We start from the raw sequence: 20,195 nt of genomic DNA, 5'->3' as shown, positions 1-20,195 counted from the left end.
CTCTTCTTCCTTTTCATTGTCATTATGATTATTATCATTGACAGGTTCTTGATATGTAGGGATCATGTTTTCCTACCTCAGTCTTTGAGTACTGGTATTACAAGAACATGCATCATTACAGTTAAGACAGTTTTTACTGTAGATAAAATATTAGTGGAAGTTCGAATTATAATGGAAGATTGCTTCAGTTTGTGAAGAAATTGTACAGAGAACATACGGAATACAATGTGGTAGGCTGGTTTTTGTTGGTGAGGCTAGAAAGTGTGTGTGGCAGGATGCGCAGGAGCCTGGATGAATCATGGCCCGGTGCTTCCCTGCAGCAGTGTTTTGTCAGTACATGGGACTTTGGATCAGTTAGTTTACATATGGAATTGTGTTGCTTTCTGGTTTAAGGGATAGGAAATGAGTCATGAAGGCTTCGAGGATGCTGCTGCAGTTCCATTTGTTGGGAGGTATGCTGGAGGATGTCAGCCTCTCCTTTTACCAGTTCTGGGCCTGGGGACTAGCTGTGCCCATGTTCTGTAACTCATTCTCTTTTCTGCCAGACCCAGTACCCCAGGATTTTATATGCAGTGAATTTATTCAGAGAAACAGATTAAAAACTAACATATTTAGAATACTTAGGAGAAAAAAAAACTTAGCCCAGAGGTTATTTTTCTGTGTGGTAGTATTTCTAATTCCTTAAAATAGTTTTTAAAATATGCTATTAATGAACTGACTTGAAACAATTTTTAATGTTACTTGCCATCACCATTCTGCTTGCTAAATTATTTCTGAATGAAAATCTTCTCTCATTAGTTGGACATTTAAAAATTTGAAACTGTTGTGTACAGATACATTAGTAAGATTATTATAAAACTCTTTTAAATGCTGAAGTTTGTGGATAAGTAATTGTATTGATTCCCCCCAAATGCGGACTATATAGAATAATAAATTGTTTTTTTTTTTTGTAGAAAATAAGGTGAAAAAGAAGGTGATAGATGTTGAAATTAAGTAGAGGTTAGCTATTTCACTTGAGTTTCTTGATACAGTGAGGACCATGAAGTGTAATTTATGTTTGTTTAGCTCTTTGTATATATTGGTGTGTGTGTGTGTGTGTGTGTGTGTGTGTGTGTGTGTGTGTGTGTGTGTGTGTTGTACCTTCTACTGCAAGCTTTTCCCCTGGCATATTTAGGCAAGCATTCATACTAATAGATAGTGATAGCATGAACTTAATTCTACATGACACTTCGAGAAGTTAAAAATAGTGAAAGACTGATTGGGAGTCACATCAACTCAAAACACAGTGATATCTTCTGTCACTTATTAACCAGCGTTCAGATTAATTTGTAGGATCTTTGGTCTGTAGTCAGTCCCTCATGCATTCATTTAATTGCATATTTTAACCTTTTGGCTTAAGATATCCAAACTGATTCCTCCTGTGTGTTTGGGGGCAATGGGGAGAAAAGCCTTCAAAATGGTATTGTCGTTGTACTTTTGTTTCTGTTACATGATACATTTCTCATGAGTGCATTTTTATTTTTGAATAAATAAAGATATTCCCATTTTGAAAACCGTGTTCAGAATTCTCATTATTGAAACCATTGCATTTATTATCAAAGATTGATAATAAAGCTTGACACTTGTCAACTGAAGTGTACTGATGAAAAGATTCTTCTGAATGGGAAGAGGGGGTTGGGTTAATACTTGCTTCTCCCCCTACTTTCCCTTCCTCAGACTTAATGTTTTAATAAGACATTATCTACACAAAAGGACACTATTACAAAAGACAGAAGTACCAAGGGATTTCTCAGGCTTCTGATCCATATGCCCTGGGCCCGTCTTTCACTTGGCTGTCTGCTTTCTGTAGCTGTCAAGTTCATGCATAATTGTCTTGACAAATGGCATTCTCATTAATATTGTAATGGGCCTTTGCCAACCAGTGGAAGCCATGTGCCTCAGGCAGCAATGCCCAGTGTCACTTTCTTGCTGATGGTTATAAACTATGCCTTAAATATACCTTGAGGCCAATGATAGATAAATAAATCATCATTTGAGTTGAAAATTATTTACTCTTATATGTGCAAGCCAAGAGCACTGATGCATAGAAGGGGCAGCTGGTGTTCACCATATAGAGACCCTCATTGAGGGACCTCCAGTATCTACCTTGAGAGCATCTCTGTTGTCTCATATATGCTTTGGAATCAGTCAGGAAAACCACGGTGATGAATCATTACAGAAGACCTCATTCACTTGATGTTCTCAAGGGTGTGAAAGTACCCAGTATAGAAGCAAGGGCACTCTTAATTGGAGGTTGCATCTATTTCTAGGACTCAGGTGTACCAGATTCTGTGAAATATATACCTAAGTAGACAAAACAAGGAGAATGGGGGTAGTGGTCCATTCCACTCCACATACATTTATATGTCCTCCTAAGTAGTGCACGTTATTCCAAGTTGATGCTTTCAAAGTACATTGTGTGTTGACCATATGTCATGTGAACGATCCTACTGAGCAATTTTTTCATATTGAGCTCATGGAAACAGTTGTGTGAGCACTGCGAAATGAGAGTTGTTCAGTCATTAATTTAGGAAGAAGTACTTTCTTGATACAGGTACTTTGTGTGTATTATCACCTCATAAAAATAATAAAATTAATGATTTCTGTTCCAAAGTGGTTATTTATCAGTGGAGCAAAATTTATGTTGACAAGTGATTACTGACTGGATGAATTGATGTAGAAGTGTGACTCTTTTCAACTTAAACATTTGTGCTGTTTTCATTGGTTTTAGCAAAGCATATAGCAAATGAGTTTTCTTGGTGCTTAGTTTCAAAATGTGTAGATGGAGCAAATTCTGTTTGTGTGCACATCATAGGTGACCCTTTGGTGGTACTGATGGGTCGCATAAAGCTGCTCCTGTGTAACCTGTAAGGTGTTCTGCAAGGTTTGGTTCTGAATATCATTGTGTGGCTTTGTCCCTGATGACTAACTTCATGGAGAGTGGTCCTTTGCTCCTCTCAGAAAGAAGCTCTTGTCAGAGTAACTAGGGCCTCTGCTTGTGTATTTTAATCTTCTTTAATTTTAAAATTTCTTATTTTATTATTTTATGTATGAGTGCTCTGCAGGCATGTATATGTGTGCACCATGTGCGTGCAGTGCCCTCAGCTGCTACAGAAGGGCCTTGGATAACCTGCAACTGGAGCTAGAGAAGGTTGTGAGCAACCATGTAGGTGCTGGAGATCAAGCCTGGCTCCTCAGAAAGAACAGACTGCTCTGAACCTCTGAACCATTGCTGCAGCCCCCATTTTATTTTATTTTATTTTATTTTATTTGTTATATTTGACCAAGTTTCAGCTGTGCTTTTGCCTTCTTTAAGTTCTTTGGTTCAGGGAAAGTAGGTATTTTTGTTGCTTGATCTTGTGATGTTCTTTAAAAATAGTATGAATTCTAGAACTTATTCTTCTAAATCTAGCACATGCCCCTGTCATCAATCAATTTTATTTCTGCAGTCATATTGAGTTACGTTTCCATCTTTGTTAATGTTATTGATAATCTATTGCCGTGATCAACACCATGACCAAAGCATCTTGGGTAGGAAAGGGTTTATTTCATCTTACAGCTCACACTCAGGCCAGCTACTGATATAGAAGCCATACAGGGCATTTTTTACTGGTTTGCTCTTCATGAATTGTTCAGCCTGCTTCCTTATACAACACAGGACAACTTATGTAGGGATGGCACCACTCATAGTGGGCTAGGCCTTCTCCCATCAATCATTAACCAAGAAAATTCCCCAGAGGCTTACCCACAGATCATTTTGGTTGGGCCATTTTCTCAGTTGAGGTTCTTCCTTCTTAAGTGACTGTAGCTTGCATCAAGTTGCCAAAGAACTAGTCAACATAGGCAAGATGAGATGAAACTACTTTAAGGTCTATTAGTTTTGTTATTAATTAAAATTATAATACCTCTGTAATTAACATATTGAAACAGCAGAATTAATGAAAATACTATTAATGGAAAGACTCAACCTTCTGGGATCATTCTCCAGGACACAGGTGCTAAGCAGTAAAATAGGTGCATATTATAGGAAGGATCCCAAGAAGAGGCAAGGAAAGTAGCTTGGGACTGGACCATAGGAACTATAGATTTCCTATTGCAACTGTGACAGGTTTCCCAGCACAAAAGTGATGTGGGTGCACGTGACTAGAAGGCCTGCGTGTTTTCTCCACTGTTAGGTAGAAGTAAAAGGATTGAAGCTGGGAGAAGGAGCTCGCTGCGGCCTGACAAGTAGTGGACTTAGGACCGTGGAAACACGAGCCCAGTGCCTCTTATTTGTTATTCTCAAGTCTGAGAAAAGCCCTGAAGGAAAAAAATATTTCCCTTTATAAACAGATCCAAACTTACATGGGTACAAAATGTGAACTAATTTGACTTATGAATTTTAATTTGGGAAAGGGTATAAGAATCTCTTCTGTTTATTTTTTTCTGTGTCTGGGTCTCTTCCTGACTTTGAATTTAATCACACTATTAAAATGTAGGAATTGGCAAACCAGAAGCAGTGAAAGGGGAACTGGAAAGAGGTGTCAACAGCAGCACAGACAACAGAGCTGTTAGAACCTGGCTGTGAGAGGTCTCTGTCCAGCAGTGCTGCAGGGAGACAAACAGAGTGGGAAGCTGTGGAGTTTGTGCAGTGTCTGTGATGACTGAGAACGATGAAAACAAGAAAGGATTATGTAGCCCACAGGTAGGCTGCCTTACTAGAGTTGGGAACTAAAGAATTGAAAGTATCCAATGAGTGTCTTATTACACATGACAACTTAGAATAGAGGATGCACTGTCAATGGGCGAGGCAAGTAAGGAGTATCCCGGAGTCGACTATACGCCTATAAGAAGTGTTGTGTGCTTTACAAGTCTGCATGAATTATTTTCTCTGACAAAACCCTCTCTACTGGTCTTGGGTGTGCCAGTGCTACAGGCACACCTAAGTAAAATTGGCAGAGAATGATACAGAAATACAAATTTCTGAAAGGAGTATGTGGCTTATTTAGGCTTTGTTATTTACATATGAACTGTAGGCTGCTGCAGAACATGTTTGCATATCATTTCAGTGGCTCTCTGTAGGAACTCCGTGAGCTACCAGGGAAAGCCTTAGGCAGCTCTTCATTGAGCCCGCTTTCCTGCTTACTGTGAAAAGCGAAGCCTTGCTGTCTGATTTCTCAACACTGAAGCATCTTTAGAACATAGCCGAATAGGTAAGGTATCCTGAGCCTCCTGAAGAACAGGTCTGCACAGATTCAAAAGCAAAATGAAATGCTAGGCTTGCTACAGTTTCCTGTGTTCCCAGGACGTGTGAGCTAACTCAGCCTTCACAGTGCTGCTGTTTGTGCTGTTTCTGATGCTCCACTCAAGGCTGCTGGATTTTCTCTGACCTGTGTGAGGAACCTGGGTAAGAGCAGGACTGCCTTAGTTTCACCCGTTTTCACCACTCTTTTCCTTAGAACTAAGACATAAACACTTTCTTCTTTACTAAGATGCCGTATAACATTTTAGGTTTCACATATATTAAAGATTTCTTTCATGAGTATAATTGAGAAATGTGTTTATAATTGGACCAGTTTCTTAAAATTTAGTTTTAAGAAGTAGCACTGAGAGATTGCCATTGTGTTTATGACAGCTGATTTATGGCCGAACAGAGAGAATTGGGCAGGTACAAAGTTTCCCCACAGCTTCTGCTTGTGTTCTCATAAGAAGTAATGGTGTAGGTGGGCATCACACTTGGTAATCTTGCCAAGGCTGCATGTGCACTGATGCTTTTGTGTAATGCAAGCCATACAATGTCTGGCACACAACCAGCTTCAAAGAAGGGTTTCTTGTAATAGTTCTATGTTTTCAAAATAAAGTTTAAAATATGATAGAAATATATTTAGAAAATTTTAATAGAAGTATAAAATAGAATAAAGGACCAGCGATAACTGTTATTAAACATTCACATAGTTTTTCCTATGGTTTTTATGTCTAGTGTACAGTGTTATAGGTATACATGTATATGTGTAGGTATGGCTTTATACATATAACTATATGTTTAATTATCATCAGTATTTTGTTGCATCTCTAGGATTCTTTACAAAATTTGTTATATTAATGACTGAATGATATTTTATTATGTGGTCCTTCTATAATTTTCTTAACCATTTGTTTTTTTGGATATTAATATTGTTTTAATTTTTCTAATATAAATATTAAATAGAACTGTATATTTAACTCTTGCCTTCATTTGGGTTTTCCTTATGATAGTTCCCATTTCTGTGCACAGAGTATGAACAGTATTACACTTCATGAAAGTGCTGAATTCCTTTCTAGAAATGTTGTGCCAATAACTCTCTCACAGGTAGTAGAAAACACTGCCTGCTTAGAGATTTTTTGTTATTCATCCTAGTCAGCAGGTTGCAAAACATACTCTCCAGATATGATCTTTTTTTTTTTTAGTAAAAATGGAAACTAGTAGAGTAAATAAAATATATGCACATATTTTAAAACATTAAAATTTTGTACTTTTCCGTATAAATAGTATATACTATATCTGTTGTTATAGCATATGTCTTTGCACAGTGGTGACCATGTGTGGGCTATGGGTTGGCTCTTTTTAGCAAAGCAGTTGTAGTGCAGAGAAACCATTGTTCTGGGAAATGCTTATAACTTTTTTTCACAAGAATGCATGAAAACTTACATTTTCCACAAGAATGAGGGAGGTGAGAGAGGGCTGTTGAAACCACTATAAAGTTCACATTAGTGCTGGAGAGAAGGCTCAGCTGTTAAGGGCACGTGCTATTCTTACTAAGAACCCAAGTTTAATTCCTAGCACACACACTGGGTAGTTCACAACTGCCTATAGCTCCAACGTTGGGGGATCTGACCCTCTCTTCTGGCTGCCTGTGTTGCCTGCATTCATGCTCAGATGCATGTGCCCACACAAAGTTAAAAAAATTAAACAAAATTGTAATAGTAACTCCCCAATAAGCTTTACAACAATTAGTATTTTTTTAGTTTAGTCACTATACTAGATTTGAGGTGGTAAAGGAAGTTTCTAGAATTATTAATGTGGCCAAAGTCTTAAAATGACCTTCAAAATTGATGTGTAATCCATGGCTATAAAAATGAAGCTTTAGCTTCTTCCTCCTCTCTTGTTTTTGTGGAGTGTATATGTGTAGCTCAGGATTGTCGTGCCTTGAACTCATGGTAATCCTCCTGCCTCATCTTTCTAAAAATGAAAATTCTCTGAGTGTGCTTATATCTCTGACATAAGCCTGAAGTTGTAGAGGTGGAGTGGGCAGTTGGCATCTCTCTATGGAGACTTGTCTTCCCATTGACCTTGCTGTCATAGGCTTTGTCTGATCAGGCAATCCAGGGAGTATATGTCCAGTGTACGTGGGTAAGTTAACAACTAGCAGTTGTAGCTGTCATTTATTGAGAATTTTCTATGGTTTAGGTACTGTTGCAGGGTCAACTTACTTAATTCACACAGTGACGCTAGAGGACCCTCTTGACTGAGTGCGCAGTTCTAGTGAGCAGTAGAGTGAGAAGAAGGAGACTGTCATAGCGTGGGATAGAAAGTTTTACCTGGGAGTCAGGTCGCTGTGATTAGACGTCGTCTTAGTCACTGCTCTATTGCTGTGAAGAGACACTATGACCAAGGCAATGCTTGTAAAAGAAAACATTTAATTGAGGACTTGCTTACAGTTTCTGAGATTTAGTTTATTATCATCAAGGCAGGGAGCATGGTGGTGGCCAGCCACTGGAACAGAAGCTCAGAGCTACATCTTTATCCATGGGCTGTGAGAAAGAAAAATAATACTTGACTTTATGTAGGCTTTTTCCAACCTGAAAGCCCACCCTCAGTGACACACTGTCTCCAGTAAGGTCACACCTCCTAATCCTTGAAATCTTTTCAAACAGTTCCACTCCCTGGTGTCTCAGCTTTCAAATATATGAGCCTAAGGCTGCCATTCTTATTCAGACCACCACAGTCATATGCTTAGATTATCTCCCTGCAGTTGCTTGCATGGCCTAATGTATAGAGTTTGAGGTACACATTATCTGAATGTTCTGAATGGCTTCTGGAGGTCCTTTTACACTGAAAAAATTCTGTTTATCTGAAGGCTGCAATCCACATGCTGCTGTAGAGACTAGTTTATGTATTATGATACAGTCTCCAGAATCAAGGTTTTTGCTGCTTTATTAGTCTTGCTTTGTACCACAGGGACCTTTAGCTTGAGATGCCCTTGCCTCAGCCTCTTGAGTGCCTGGAATGCTCAGTTGGCGTTCTGCCTCCAAGAGCCTGTTTTGATTGTTCTGTGCACAGATTTCCCAGGATTTTACATGTTTTATTTTCTCACCAGCAATGTCCAGGTTTTACATTAAAAAATTTAAGGATTCATTTTATTTTCATTTCTGTGTCTGTGTCAATGTACGCTACATATACTTGGGTGCCTTTGGAGGCCAAAACAGGGTACCAGAGTCCCTAGGGTTGGCTAATATTCTAGAGTCTTTTCTCTTCCTCCGTCATGTGGGTCCTGGGGATAGAACTCAGGCCACCCAGGTAGGCATCAGTGCCCTTAGCTGCTGAGACATCTTGCCAGCCAAATGTTCTACACACCTATATCTAAACTCTTACCTTACTTTTGAGCAGCATCTCTTACAGTTTTGTGGAAATTGCAGCTTAGCTATCTCAGTCATAATTTGCTTATGTTCCACTGCATCCCACCAGCACACAAAAAATCATCTAAACTAACAAAATTTCTGTTTATTCTGAGTTCTCAGTCTCAGTGAACAGCATGGCAGTCTTCTGAGTTACATATATCCAGAAGTCTCTGGGTCAGTTTTGCTTCATGCCAGCTCTTACACAGTGGGTAGTGAATTAGGTATCTTATGGACAGGGTCTGGATTACTTCTTCTCTATGAGATGTGTATTCTTTCATCTTTTTGTTTTATGACACGAGGCCTAAGAGGAGGAATTAAGGATTAAACCACATGCATATTTCTGAAAGCTGCTAGCTGTTCACTGTTTTGTCTTTCTTTCAGATGCCATCCTTTTTTCCTTCTTATTAATGTCAATATTCAATACATGTGCTTATACTTTTGCTTCTTTTCATGTCTGCATAGTCTACATATATTTTTAGGTAAGGAAATTATACTAACAGTGTCGGGGGAAGCTTCTCAATGAATTAAGTAAAAGTAGAGGCTAGCAAACAGTTTTTTTAAAATAAAGGATCAGATCATGCTGTAGGTTATTTGCATTTTTGGGCATGTGTGTATATTGAGAAAGTCACTCTGAAAAATGCCCTTTGCTGTGCTTAAGGAAGTGTAATGTACAAAAACAATTCAGGGGCCAATTTGTCCTTTGGTTCAGATATTTTGTTCATTTCTTTATGTATTTATTTCATTTCTGATATCTAAGGTTATGAATTTTATTTTCTTTAATTATTCACATATTCATGTATATATTTAAATGCACTGATGTTTGGCCTAAATTATTTGGGTAAGACTGAAGTTTTGGGAAGGGCCTGTATGAGAAGAGACGTGGGCCTTTGAAAAGTACCTGAATTGCCTAGAGTTCTGAACTTTGTTTAATGGGTGGGCGAAGCCATTCCATTACTTCATCTGTGCTGGCCTTAGTTTCTTTGTTGGTAAGTGGCTGTGAGTGATTCTTACCCAGTGCTGTGGAGAAGGTGACGGCATGCAAGTACACTGGACAAGTAGAGCAGCACTGCCCTTGGGATGCCTTCTGTGCCTCCTATATTTTCAGATTGCGTATTTCTTATGGAGAAATTTGGTAGAGGCAGAAGGAAGGCTTTCAATAATTTAGAAGCCGGATAGCAATCCCAGTCATTCGTCCTGTTTGATAGGCAATGATAATAGGTGAACAATGTTTGGGTGAGGAGGAGGAGGATGTCGACATAAGCTGGGGCTGAGCAGATGAACCAAAAGTTACAAAATGAAGATGAAAAAATGACACTTTCATGGGCAAGCTCGACGTGTGAGAAGATCAGTTACAGGAGGCTAGGATAGTGCGCATCTTTGGAAACATTGAAGGGCTTTTTGTGCGGGGGACAAGACACTGATAAGGCTAGCTATAGTTGGCAACCATAGATGACTGTATAAAGGCACCCTTTTCTAGCACTTGTGAAGTTTGTAGAACAGCATCTGTCTGTGGAAGAAAGAAATACTTTCCTGAGTCTCGCCAGGAATGCTGAGCTGGGCAACAGGCAGCCTGAGAGTGCTGCTTTGTGCTAGGTTGTGAAAGGCTGCGTGCTCAAATTTGAATTTCATTCCCACTGCAGGGACAAGTTTCTGAGCAGCGAGGATGAGAAGACAGATTCAGCTGAAGCTCAGCCAGAAACACTCAAGTAGCTGTGACAAAATAATGCCATGTGCATAAATCCAGAGCCTTCCTGGGCATCTCTAAAAGCCTCTCCATCACGGTAGTTCTAGGGACAGGCTGCCAGGAAGTTCTTCTTACTCGTAATTTTGAATCTGGCAATGGTGCTGCGCAGGTACATGTGAGGTAGGCTTTTGGTGGACCACGGAGTAGTTATGCTTTCTTGGTGGAATTGCATGAGTCATGAAGAAAGTATCCAAGTTGTATATTTTAAAGTGTTTCAAAAATGAAAATTCCATGGAGTTGAATAACTTAACTTTGAGAATTTACATTATTTCTGAATTTTCACATCTGATCTCAAGTTATACTTGTTGCTGTGGTCCTTTAGGGAGTCAAAACTGCTTTTGTTGAACTAAGGAATAAACAGTGAGAGTAGATCACAGTCATTTCACTAACAGGCACAGAGTCCGGGCATCTGTCCCTGGGCATTTGTCAGTTTACCTGAGAGGCCTGTGACCCTATCCCATATGACTGCTGGGGTGGCTCTTAACTGTGGAATTCTACAACCTCACTATATTCTGTGCATTGTTTTCTCTTCTCTCTCTCTCTCTCTCTCTCTCTCTCTCTTTTTTTCCCCACCCCTGGGTCAGTCCTCTGTATTTTCTTAGCCTTGAGTCCCTTTTCCAGTAAATTCTGTCCTTTGTAAGGCTTATTGTGTAGGAAATTTGTCTGTTATGAGGAAAAATAGTCACTGATAGAGTGATGCAAAGGGTTTTGTATTAAATGCCATGGCCAGTAAGAGCAGAAAAGACTTAACATTCACAGATAGTTTGCACCCTCCCTTGGCATAGTCTGTTCCTTAGTATAAAGCTTTATTATGTTTCTTTTTTAAATCACTGAATGAAACTCTCTAGTATCTAAAGTATTAATCTTAGTTAGAAGATCCGTATGTGTGTGTATATGTGTTCATGTGGTTGTGTGCGTATATACATTTAGGTACATTTATAAGTATGTGTCTATCAAGGTCTGCATGTCTTCCTCAGACATTTTTTAACCTTGGTTTTGAGGTAGGGCCTCTCACACTCCCCACTTTGTTTTCAAGACAAAGCCTTTCAATGAACCTGTACCTCATCAATCCACCTAGGCTGGCCAGCCCATAAGCCTGCGGCCCGACAGAGGCTTCCAGGCGCTTGCAGATGTCCTTACTTTTTTATATGGGTGCTGGGGATCCAAACTTGGGCTCTCATGTATGCATGGCAAGTACTTATCAGTTGAGCTGTCTCCTAAGGTCATATTCAAAATGTTTTTTTTTGAAGGTCCACAGAGCTAGACTCAAGTAACCTTTAGGTGATCCTTCTAAAGATTATTTTGGTGTTAGAATGTAGTGAAAATAGAGGGAGTGGTCACATTTAATGTATTCTCTGTCATGTAAGGAGTTTGGACAAGGCAGCATGATAAAAGCTTTTCTTTATCTTTCTGAAGAGCAAAGAAATTAAATGACAGGTGAAGGACACCAAGGGATTAGACATAAACACCTTCAGTATTCTGATTTAGTGCAGTAAACACTAAGGCTTTGTTTTAGTCTTGTTTATTTTATTGACTTATTTATTTAAACAAAAATTTGAGACAGTGTGTTACTATGTAGCCCTGACCTGTCTGGTGCTCTATATGCTAGACTAGACTGACCTCAGACTCACAGAAATACACCTGCCCTGGTCCTGAGTGCAGGGCCTATTAAAGCTGTGTACCACCACGCTGAAGTTGTCCTCCCTGCCCCCCTCCGCTATAACATAATTCCACAGATTAAGAAATTTACAGTATAAAGAAACTTGTTTCTCACAGCTCACAGTTTAGGGTCAAAGATCAAGGCACTGTCATGAAGGCAGACTATCTTGTGGATTATCTCATGATAAAAAAAATAGGGAACAGGGTTTGGGCTTAAATTGTATGAAAAGCCTACCCCCACCCTGTTTAACCCACTCTTATGTTCTAGAGGCAGAACCTGCGTGCCTTTGCACCTTTTAGTACTGTTAGATCACAGTGAAATTTCAACACAAATTCTGGAGAGAACATTCAAATTACAGTAGCCTTGTCAATAGATTTTCTCAATTGTTCTTCCTGTGTATGGAGGTGACTGCAGGCACATATGTGTGTCTGTTGAGCTTGTTCAGAGCCTGAAAGTTGTGAGCCTGTGAGAAAACTCAAGAACACATTTTCTTTTGTCTCCAGAATGAAACTTGACTTATGTTTTCCTCATGTGTTCTTTCTAGAATTTGTAAAAAGCTTCTATAATGGTTTGTTTGGCATTCATCAGAGCTGCCCGTGCGCACACCTGCCTGGTGAGGAAGGTCAGTCATGTCTGCAGATGCCATCAGCATCGGGCTTGGGGCTCAAGACCTGCTGAATCACAGTTTGCTGCCCAAGGTGCTCCTGGCGGTGTGGTGGAGTTGCTGGGAAAATCTTACCCTCAGGATGATTACACCAACCTCACAGCGAAGGTGCTTTCCAAGGTGGGCAGGAACCTGCACAATCAGCAGTTCCACCCTCTGTGGCTGATCAAGGAACGGGTGAAGGAACACTTCTACCAGCAGTATATGGTGCGATCCAGGACCCCTCTGTTCTCTGTGTATGACCAGCTGCCTCCAGTGGTCACCACCTGGCAAAACTTTGATAGCCTGCTAATCCCAGCGGATCACCCCAGCAGGAAGAAGGGGGACAACTATTACTTGAATCGGGTGCACATGCTGAGAGCTCACACATCCGCACACCAGTGGGACTTGCTGCATGCAGGACTTAATGCCTTCCTCGTGGTCGGTGACGTGTACCGGCGTGACCAGATTGATTGCCAGCACTACCCGGTTTTCCACCAGCTGGAGGGCGTCCGTCTCTTCTCCAAGCACGAGGTGAGTCTTTAGACATATCTCATTGTTGAGGAATGTTTGTATTAGTGTCACTGAAGACTGGCGATCAGTGCAACAAGGAGAGTTGTCCTTGATCTTCATTTCCTTTAGTGACTCATCTGTTTTTCATGATGTCTTTTGTGTACGCTGGCCACTTTGTGTCTGAAGTATTTGCTGTCTCACAGTATGCCAACTGTAGATGTCAAAACAGGTTTTTCTCTTTTATTTACCTCTTCTTGTCCCCTTTTCTCAGTACTGACCTGCTTTATACTGGTTTAGTACTTGTAGATGCTTAATGGTTCAAATTCAGCTTTAGTTCAAGCTGAGTGAAGGCAGAACTCTGAAGCCTGTGCTCTGGTTATTCCATCTGTGTTGGTGGAACTCAGTGCTGGTTTCCTGCTGCTGGAGAGCAATGCGCCCCTGGGCTGAGCGTTACTGGAGGCGCACTGGGTTGGACCATCAGCTGTGCTCTTGTCCCTAAGCTCTTCCCCTCTTGCCTGGCACCGATAGTGGGAGGTGAGATATCTTACTTGGTAGTGTTGATGTTAGTATTTGGATGCACAGAGCCCATTTGATCTGAAGTCTGATTGATATACATCTGTTTGATGCTATCCTAATGTGCTGGGTGCATATTTACTTTTCTCTGCAAAGTATGAAAGCCCCACAAAGCTTGAGTCCACTTACTAAAAAATAATCACAATGAGCATGGTAACTGAAGCATACATTTCAACATTTGAGAGGCAGAGGTAGGACAGGCTGTGAGTTCAGGGCCACCCTGGACTATATATTGAAACCCTGTCTTAGAATAAACAAATTAAAGAAAATAATAATTAAAATTATAGCAATATGTTTCCTTCTTTCTGATACATTAGAAACTGGCTCTATCTTTCTTTGTAAGAAACAGGCAGAATTTTAATAAGTTCAAGTATCTCATGTGTGTCCGAAGCAGCTCCTTCTAAACATTGTTCACTGGACAGGGGAGTTAGTGTGGTCACACAACCCCTTCTAGCACCACAGCTTAATGGGCTCTTAATGTGAAAACGAATAGTATAGGGTCCCTAGGCAAAGAGATAAATATTTTTCATTCCAGGAAATAAGTTATTTAGGAGAAACACCTGAAGGTACTGCCCTCTACTTTTCTTCCTGTCTGCTATAGAATAGTGTTATTCTTTACAACTGTGATGTTGCTACATAGGTTAGCTTTTCTTAAACCTGGCTCAGAACTGTATTCTGGAGAGCCCAGATGCACATTCCTACTACTTGGAATGGTGATAATTTTCCAAAATAGAAATAATAGCTGTTAGAAAGGACATGGAAGTGAGAGGCAACTGGAAGGAAATGAAGAGACAAACCAAAGCCTGGAATATGACTAAGTAATAGGACGCACTTGCGATTCACCTGTGACAGGAGTAGGTAATAGTGGCGTCATATATCTAGGTTATGGCACTGGCCAGGTGTTCAGTCAGGCGTACTATGTTAAGGTAATATAAAATAAGGAACATGCTATGATGTTAGCCTGAATGTTGTGGGAGAAGAGAGGCAGTGAAGGCTGAGAGACTCACAGTGACATTTTAATGGGAGAAAATTAAATGAGGTTACAAAAGGAAGTTAGCAATAAAAAGCACACATGGAATTAAGCCTTCCTTGGTTTATATTTGTTGTAGTCCAGTCCAATTTTCCATTCACCATGTGTAGATAATCTAGTCTGATATTGTGACTGCTTTCTGATTCACTGTTTAATAAGCTAATCACCTACATATGTGTGTAGCTGGCTTCCTTTCAGGCTGTGAGATGCTTTCATTTTCAGTGCTTCATTTATTCTTCTCAATAAAAACTTCTGAAGTAGGTTATCTCCTGTTAGCGTGGAGAGTCTGCGGTCTGGAAAGGTGCAGTCACTTACTTGCTCAGGATTGCAGAGTCTGTTGTAGAACACAGCTAGAAGGCAGGTTTCCAAAGGCCAGCGCTTCACCTACTGTGCTCTGCTAGGTTCTGTTCTGGTGAGTGACTCCTGTTTATGACTCAGGGCAAGTTTGCTATAGCAGTGATGAGCACTGGAAAGGGTTTGGTTCTGAATGCCTATCTTCCATTGAAGTTTTGATTCTAAATCTTCTCGAATCTTAACCTCAGGAAACGTAGGTTTTTGTTAATTTCTTCATGAATGCAACTTAAAAATATCTTTTTGGATGTGTGTACAGATGTACTTAAAACACTATATTGTTTTATTTTCTTATTATTTAATAGCCTTTGTATTTATTAGTGCATATGAAAAACAAGTTATTAGTTTTATTTTCCTATTATTTAATAGTCTTTGTATTTATTATTACATGTGAAAAACAAGATATTAGAATTATAAAGTAAGACAAACAGTGATGCTGGGTGTAGTGCATATGCCACTTGGGAGGCTGAAGCAGAAAGATTACAAATTTGAGGCTAGCCTGGGCTACATAATGAGGCCCTGTCTCAAGAAGAAAATGTAGGCATAAAAGTATTGATAATAGGGAGGGAAGAATGTGAGGATACAAGTGATGGGATAACAATTGAGTTTTTTGTGTTTTGTTTTGTTTTTTGAGACAGGGTTTCTTTGTGTAGCCTTGGCTGTCCTGGACTCACTTTTTAGACCAGGCTGGCCTCGAACTCACAGTGACCTGCCTGCCTCTGCCTCCCGAGTGCTGGGATTAAAGGCATGCGCCACCACGCCCGGCTAACAATTGAGTTTTAATCTGAATAAATTAATTAAATAAAAAAGTATTGATAATAACAGAAATTAATGAACAATGACGGTATATTAATCTAGCAATTGCAGAAAAAAGCCCCTTTGTTCTTTGAAGAAAGGTAAATGCAAGTAACATCTATAACAATTTTAGAGGAGTAATTAGCAGGTAAGTGTACTAAAGCTCTGGTTTAGAGAAAGGATAGAAACACTGAGTTACTCTTTATTGAAGTAAAGATTGGGATTTAATCTATGCCTTCAGAATAAATGGAGTAAGAAAAGAATACAGAAAAAGAATAATGTAGAAATTAGGATTAAAAGAAGGGAAGCCCAAGTTACGAGTTTAGTTTCACTTCTAATGTATGACTGGTCACACACCAACATTAGTTGAGCATAGCAGGTACAGAAATGCATGACCAGGTTGGTTGTTCAGAGAACTTGAAACCAAAGCACAGCAGAGAGTGGGTGAAGGATGGGAAGGTTTGCCTAGCACACACTTGCCATTATGTTAACATTAGAAGCAACATTTATAGAAGAAAAGATAAATGTGGATAAAGACTAAAATAGATAATCTAGGAAGCCTTATGAATTATGATCTTCCATTTACCCACTGTTACAACCTTGATATATGAAGCAACATTAATGACTTAAAGGTCAAACTTGACAAATTCATGATCATTGTCAAAGATGCTAAATAATGTTAGTCAGAGATGTGTGGATTATTTAGACAAAATGAATAAAAGCATACAGGTCAGAAAATGTGATCAATAAGCTTGATTTATATTTAACAATTCTGTGTGTTGTCTATATTTACATGTTATATACAGATTAATTCAGTATTCATTTAGAATGCTAGAAGCATGCCAAATTGATAGGTGTATCGTTCTGGATATTCCCCAAGCCTTTGCAGAAGATCTGAGCCACTGGTACAGCAAAACTACCCCCACTACCCCCACCCTCCATCTGTTGCTGCCTGCTGCAGGCAGGTCATGACAGCAGGAGGGCTGGTCCTGCCCCTCACCAGCTGCAGCACTTGGAAGAGTGGCCTTGGTATCTTGCCTGGGCCTCACAGTAGAGCTAGCACTGGTGGTGTGGATGCAGGGGAGCTGGCCCCAAGGGTGTGAGTGCAGGAGAGCTGACCCTGCTACACATCTGGCATGAGGTTGCGAGGTGGTATGAGTTAGGGTGAGACACCCCCACTTCCATCCCTCCCACCTTTCCACCCTCTCTACCCCTCACCCTTCCACCTCCAGCCATTGCTACCTGTGGTAGGAGCCAGGCCTCAAAATTATTTGGCTTCGAGAACTGGCTTCACTTCTTGCCAGCTATAGTACTCACCTTGCACAGGCAGCACAGTAGAGCTGGCCCTGGAGGAAAGGGTGCAGGTGAACTAGCCCCCGGGCCTCTTGCTGGCTGCTGCATTGGGGGAACTAGCCAGGGCAGTGCTGGAGGGCTCACCAACTCAGGTCCAGATCCAGGGCTGTGAGTTGGCCCACCCCAACATCTACCTCATCTGTGAACTCCTGGAACACTTAACAGAACTGGTCCTGCAGATCCAAAGCTGCAAGGTGTCCATGTCACAGGGCAACAGCAGGATATCTGAGAGGAGTCCCAGTGAGGATCCAGTATTGATGGTGTAGCAGAAGCCAGAGGCCTTGACCCAGACCACTGACTCACTGCAGTGAACATATGCAAGTAAAGATGTGTCAACGAAAGGGTATACTGCGGGGCACAGTGGGACACAGTACAGCTTCAGGGACAAGGTTTCTTCTATCTTATTTTCTTTTGGTGGGGGAGGTTGCAAGGGCAGAGTGGTTATGGAGGCATGGGGAGATGAGTGGGTTTAGGATGCATGGTGTGAAATTCACAAAGAATTAATAAAAAATTAAAAATAAGTAAATAAAATGATTGAATAAATAAATACAAGTAAAGAAAACTAAAAACCATACAAAATCCAGACATAACTAGATGGCAGGGTTCCCCTAAGAGCATCCCTGTGTAGAAAGTCACTCCTGACAGCTGGAATTTCAATCCCCAGTCCAGTTCCACCAGCTTTTTACAAAAGCTAGAAAGTGGTAGCATGCACTTGGGAACTCAGTGCTGGGGAAGCAGAGTAGACAAGATCCCTGGGGCTCATTCATTAGCCCGCCTAGCTTAATTGGTGAGCTCTAAGCCTAGGTTGAACTCAGGCCCTCATACTTGCTTGACAAGCATGTGATGACCCAAGATACCTCCTGAGCCCCCGGTGACTCTCGTCTAATGGTGGTCATCGCTGGTGCTCAGTCTTACCAATCTTCTCAGTGTGTCATGTCACAGTGCCACTAGCAATTTTGGTAATCTAAAGTTTGCTTTCTGAGCAATTCTTCAGGAAAGTCTCCTTCTCTGTACTCCTCTCTAAAGTCGTTCTCTAATACAGCTCAGAACTTCCACATTGGTGACAGTGGGCTGCTTTTGTTGGACAGATTGTAGAGGGTTTCATGTGCTCTTAAATGCTTCCTTGTGCATTTTTCTCTGTGTGTAGTTTTATGTGCACTAGCCCCATGGCTCTGTTTATAATCCATTAGAAATCTAAGACTGTCTCCTTGTTTTAGTTTGGGAAGTGCAGCTCAATAGAATGAATGACCCAGTTCAAACAAATTGCAAGAAAAGCAACATTTTAGCAACTGGAACTTAAGAATAGGCGCAAAGTTGGCTCATCTCATCCTAATGGGTAGATCCTAACAAGGGACATCATTTTTAGGGAAAAAGGAGAGCAATGTTTAAGGTGGTTAGAAATTTGAATACTAATCAAACACCCGAAGATAAGGTGTTTTTTTCTTTCTTTTAAAAATCTGATGACAATACAAACTTTTAATAAAGTCTTCATTTTAGAGATGCACATTGAAACACCAGTATGGAAAAATACAGGGCTTGGGATTTTCTTCATAATAGTGGCCTTGGCATTTTATGGCGGGTGTAAGAGGATTGGTTGTGAATTGTAACTTACTTGGGTATTGTGTCTTGAAGAGTCATCTTTTTTTGTGTTTCATGTGTTTGAGATTCATCTTCTACAAAACTAAAACACAGAAAACATTGAAACCAGTCAGGCAAGGGACATTGGCTCTTGGCTCAATGCACTTTTGTGGGACCATAACTACAAATTCTTTCTTAGAGGCAGGGTACAGTAAAGAAGGGAGTATAAATGACACACAATAGAAATCTGAGAGGCGTTAAATCAGGAATTGATAGCCTCTATATTTTCCATGTGGTTTGACACGTGAGTTTTTACTAAGCTGTAAAAGATTTAATGTAGTTTGTTTCATAGTGGAGAAAGCAAGCTCATTTTATGAGGTTTTACCTGTTTATCTTCATCCTAAAAGAAAAGGACACTTAGGAAATGTCATCATTATGCATATCAGTTATTCTGTTCTAATGAACAGACAAACATTTATTGAATGAAATATTTATAAGTTTAATTCAGTATTGTGTCCTATTTCATTATTGTTTATCCATATTATATTCTACCATATCAACTCATGAAAAGAGACAAAAGCATATATCTCAGTAGATGTAGAAAATAATTTGACATTTAATTATCTGATAGCATTAAAATATATTTAATGACATTAATGACACATGGTAAAATCTTTAGCAAACTAAGAATAGAAAGGAACTTCCTGACTTTTGCAAATGATACCTGTCAGGCACTTGCAGCATCCGTCATGACTAATAATGAATCATTATACATGTTTCTATCAAAGTCAGCCACCATTCAGAGTCTCCTGCTTTCTTGATTCTGCTCATTAGTAATTAGAAAGGTTCCGTTATATGGTAAAATAGAGGACCTCAGGATGTGGCTTCACTCCTTACTACCATCAAAAACAGAAAGAAAAAGAACCTGGAGGCTGGAGAAGTGGCTCAGTGGTTAAGAGTGCAAACAGTTCTTACAGACGATATGCCTTCAGTTCCCATTACTGGTGTCAGGCAGCTTACAACCACTTGTAACTCCAGCTTCAAGGAGATCCAGTGCCTCTGGCCTCCTCGGGCACTTGTACTCACATGCACATACTTATACACTGGTCAACCTATACATATAAAAAATAAGGAAAGAAAGAAAGAACAGAAGAGAAGAGATCTTAGAGAAAAGAGGGATAACAAAGACTAAAGCTATTTTTTGCATATGATATAATTGTATATATCAAAAATTTAGTAGAATGTTTACACATGTTCCAAATAGAAGGACAGTTCAGTA

General features: G+C 40.0%; 1 protein-coding gene across 9 annotated transcripts in view; it reads left to right on the top strand.

Annotated features, from left to right (window-relative positions):
• FARS2 (phenylalanyl-tRNA synthetase 2, mitochondrial) overlaps positions 1 to 20,195 on the top strand; it is a 402,529-nt gene that overhangs the window by 61,179 nt on the left and 321,155 nt on the right. For all 9 annotated transcript variants that reach the window (XM_084795449.1, XM_084795446.1, XM_084795443.1 and 6 more), the window contains one exon: positions 12,625 to 13,257. In XM_084795449.1, coding sequence (XP_084651575.1) covers positions 12,646 to 13,257 — 612 coding nt within the window. In that variant the 5' untranslated portion in view covers positions 12,625 to 12,645. The remainder of the gene's footprint in view (positions 1 to 12,624; positions 13,258 to 20,195) is intronic.

Source organism: Acomys minous (genome assembly GCF_964271855.1).
Source record: "Acomys minous genome assembly, chromosome: 9".
In the NCBI taxonomy this organism is placed as follows: domain Eukaryota; kingdom Metazoa; phylum Chordata; class Mammalia; order Rodentia; family Muridae; genus Acomys; species Acomys minous.
Note: the sequence above shows the minus strand (reverse complement) of the source record. Positions and strands in the feature narration are given on the sequence as shown.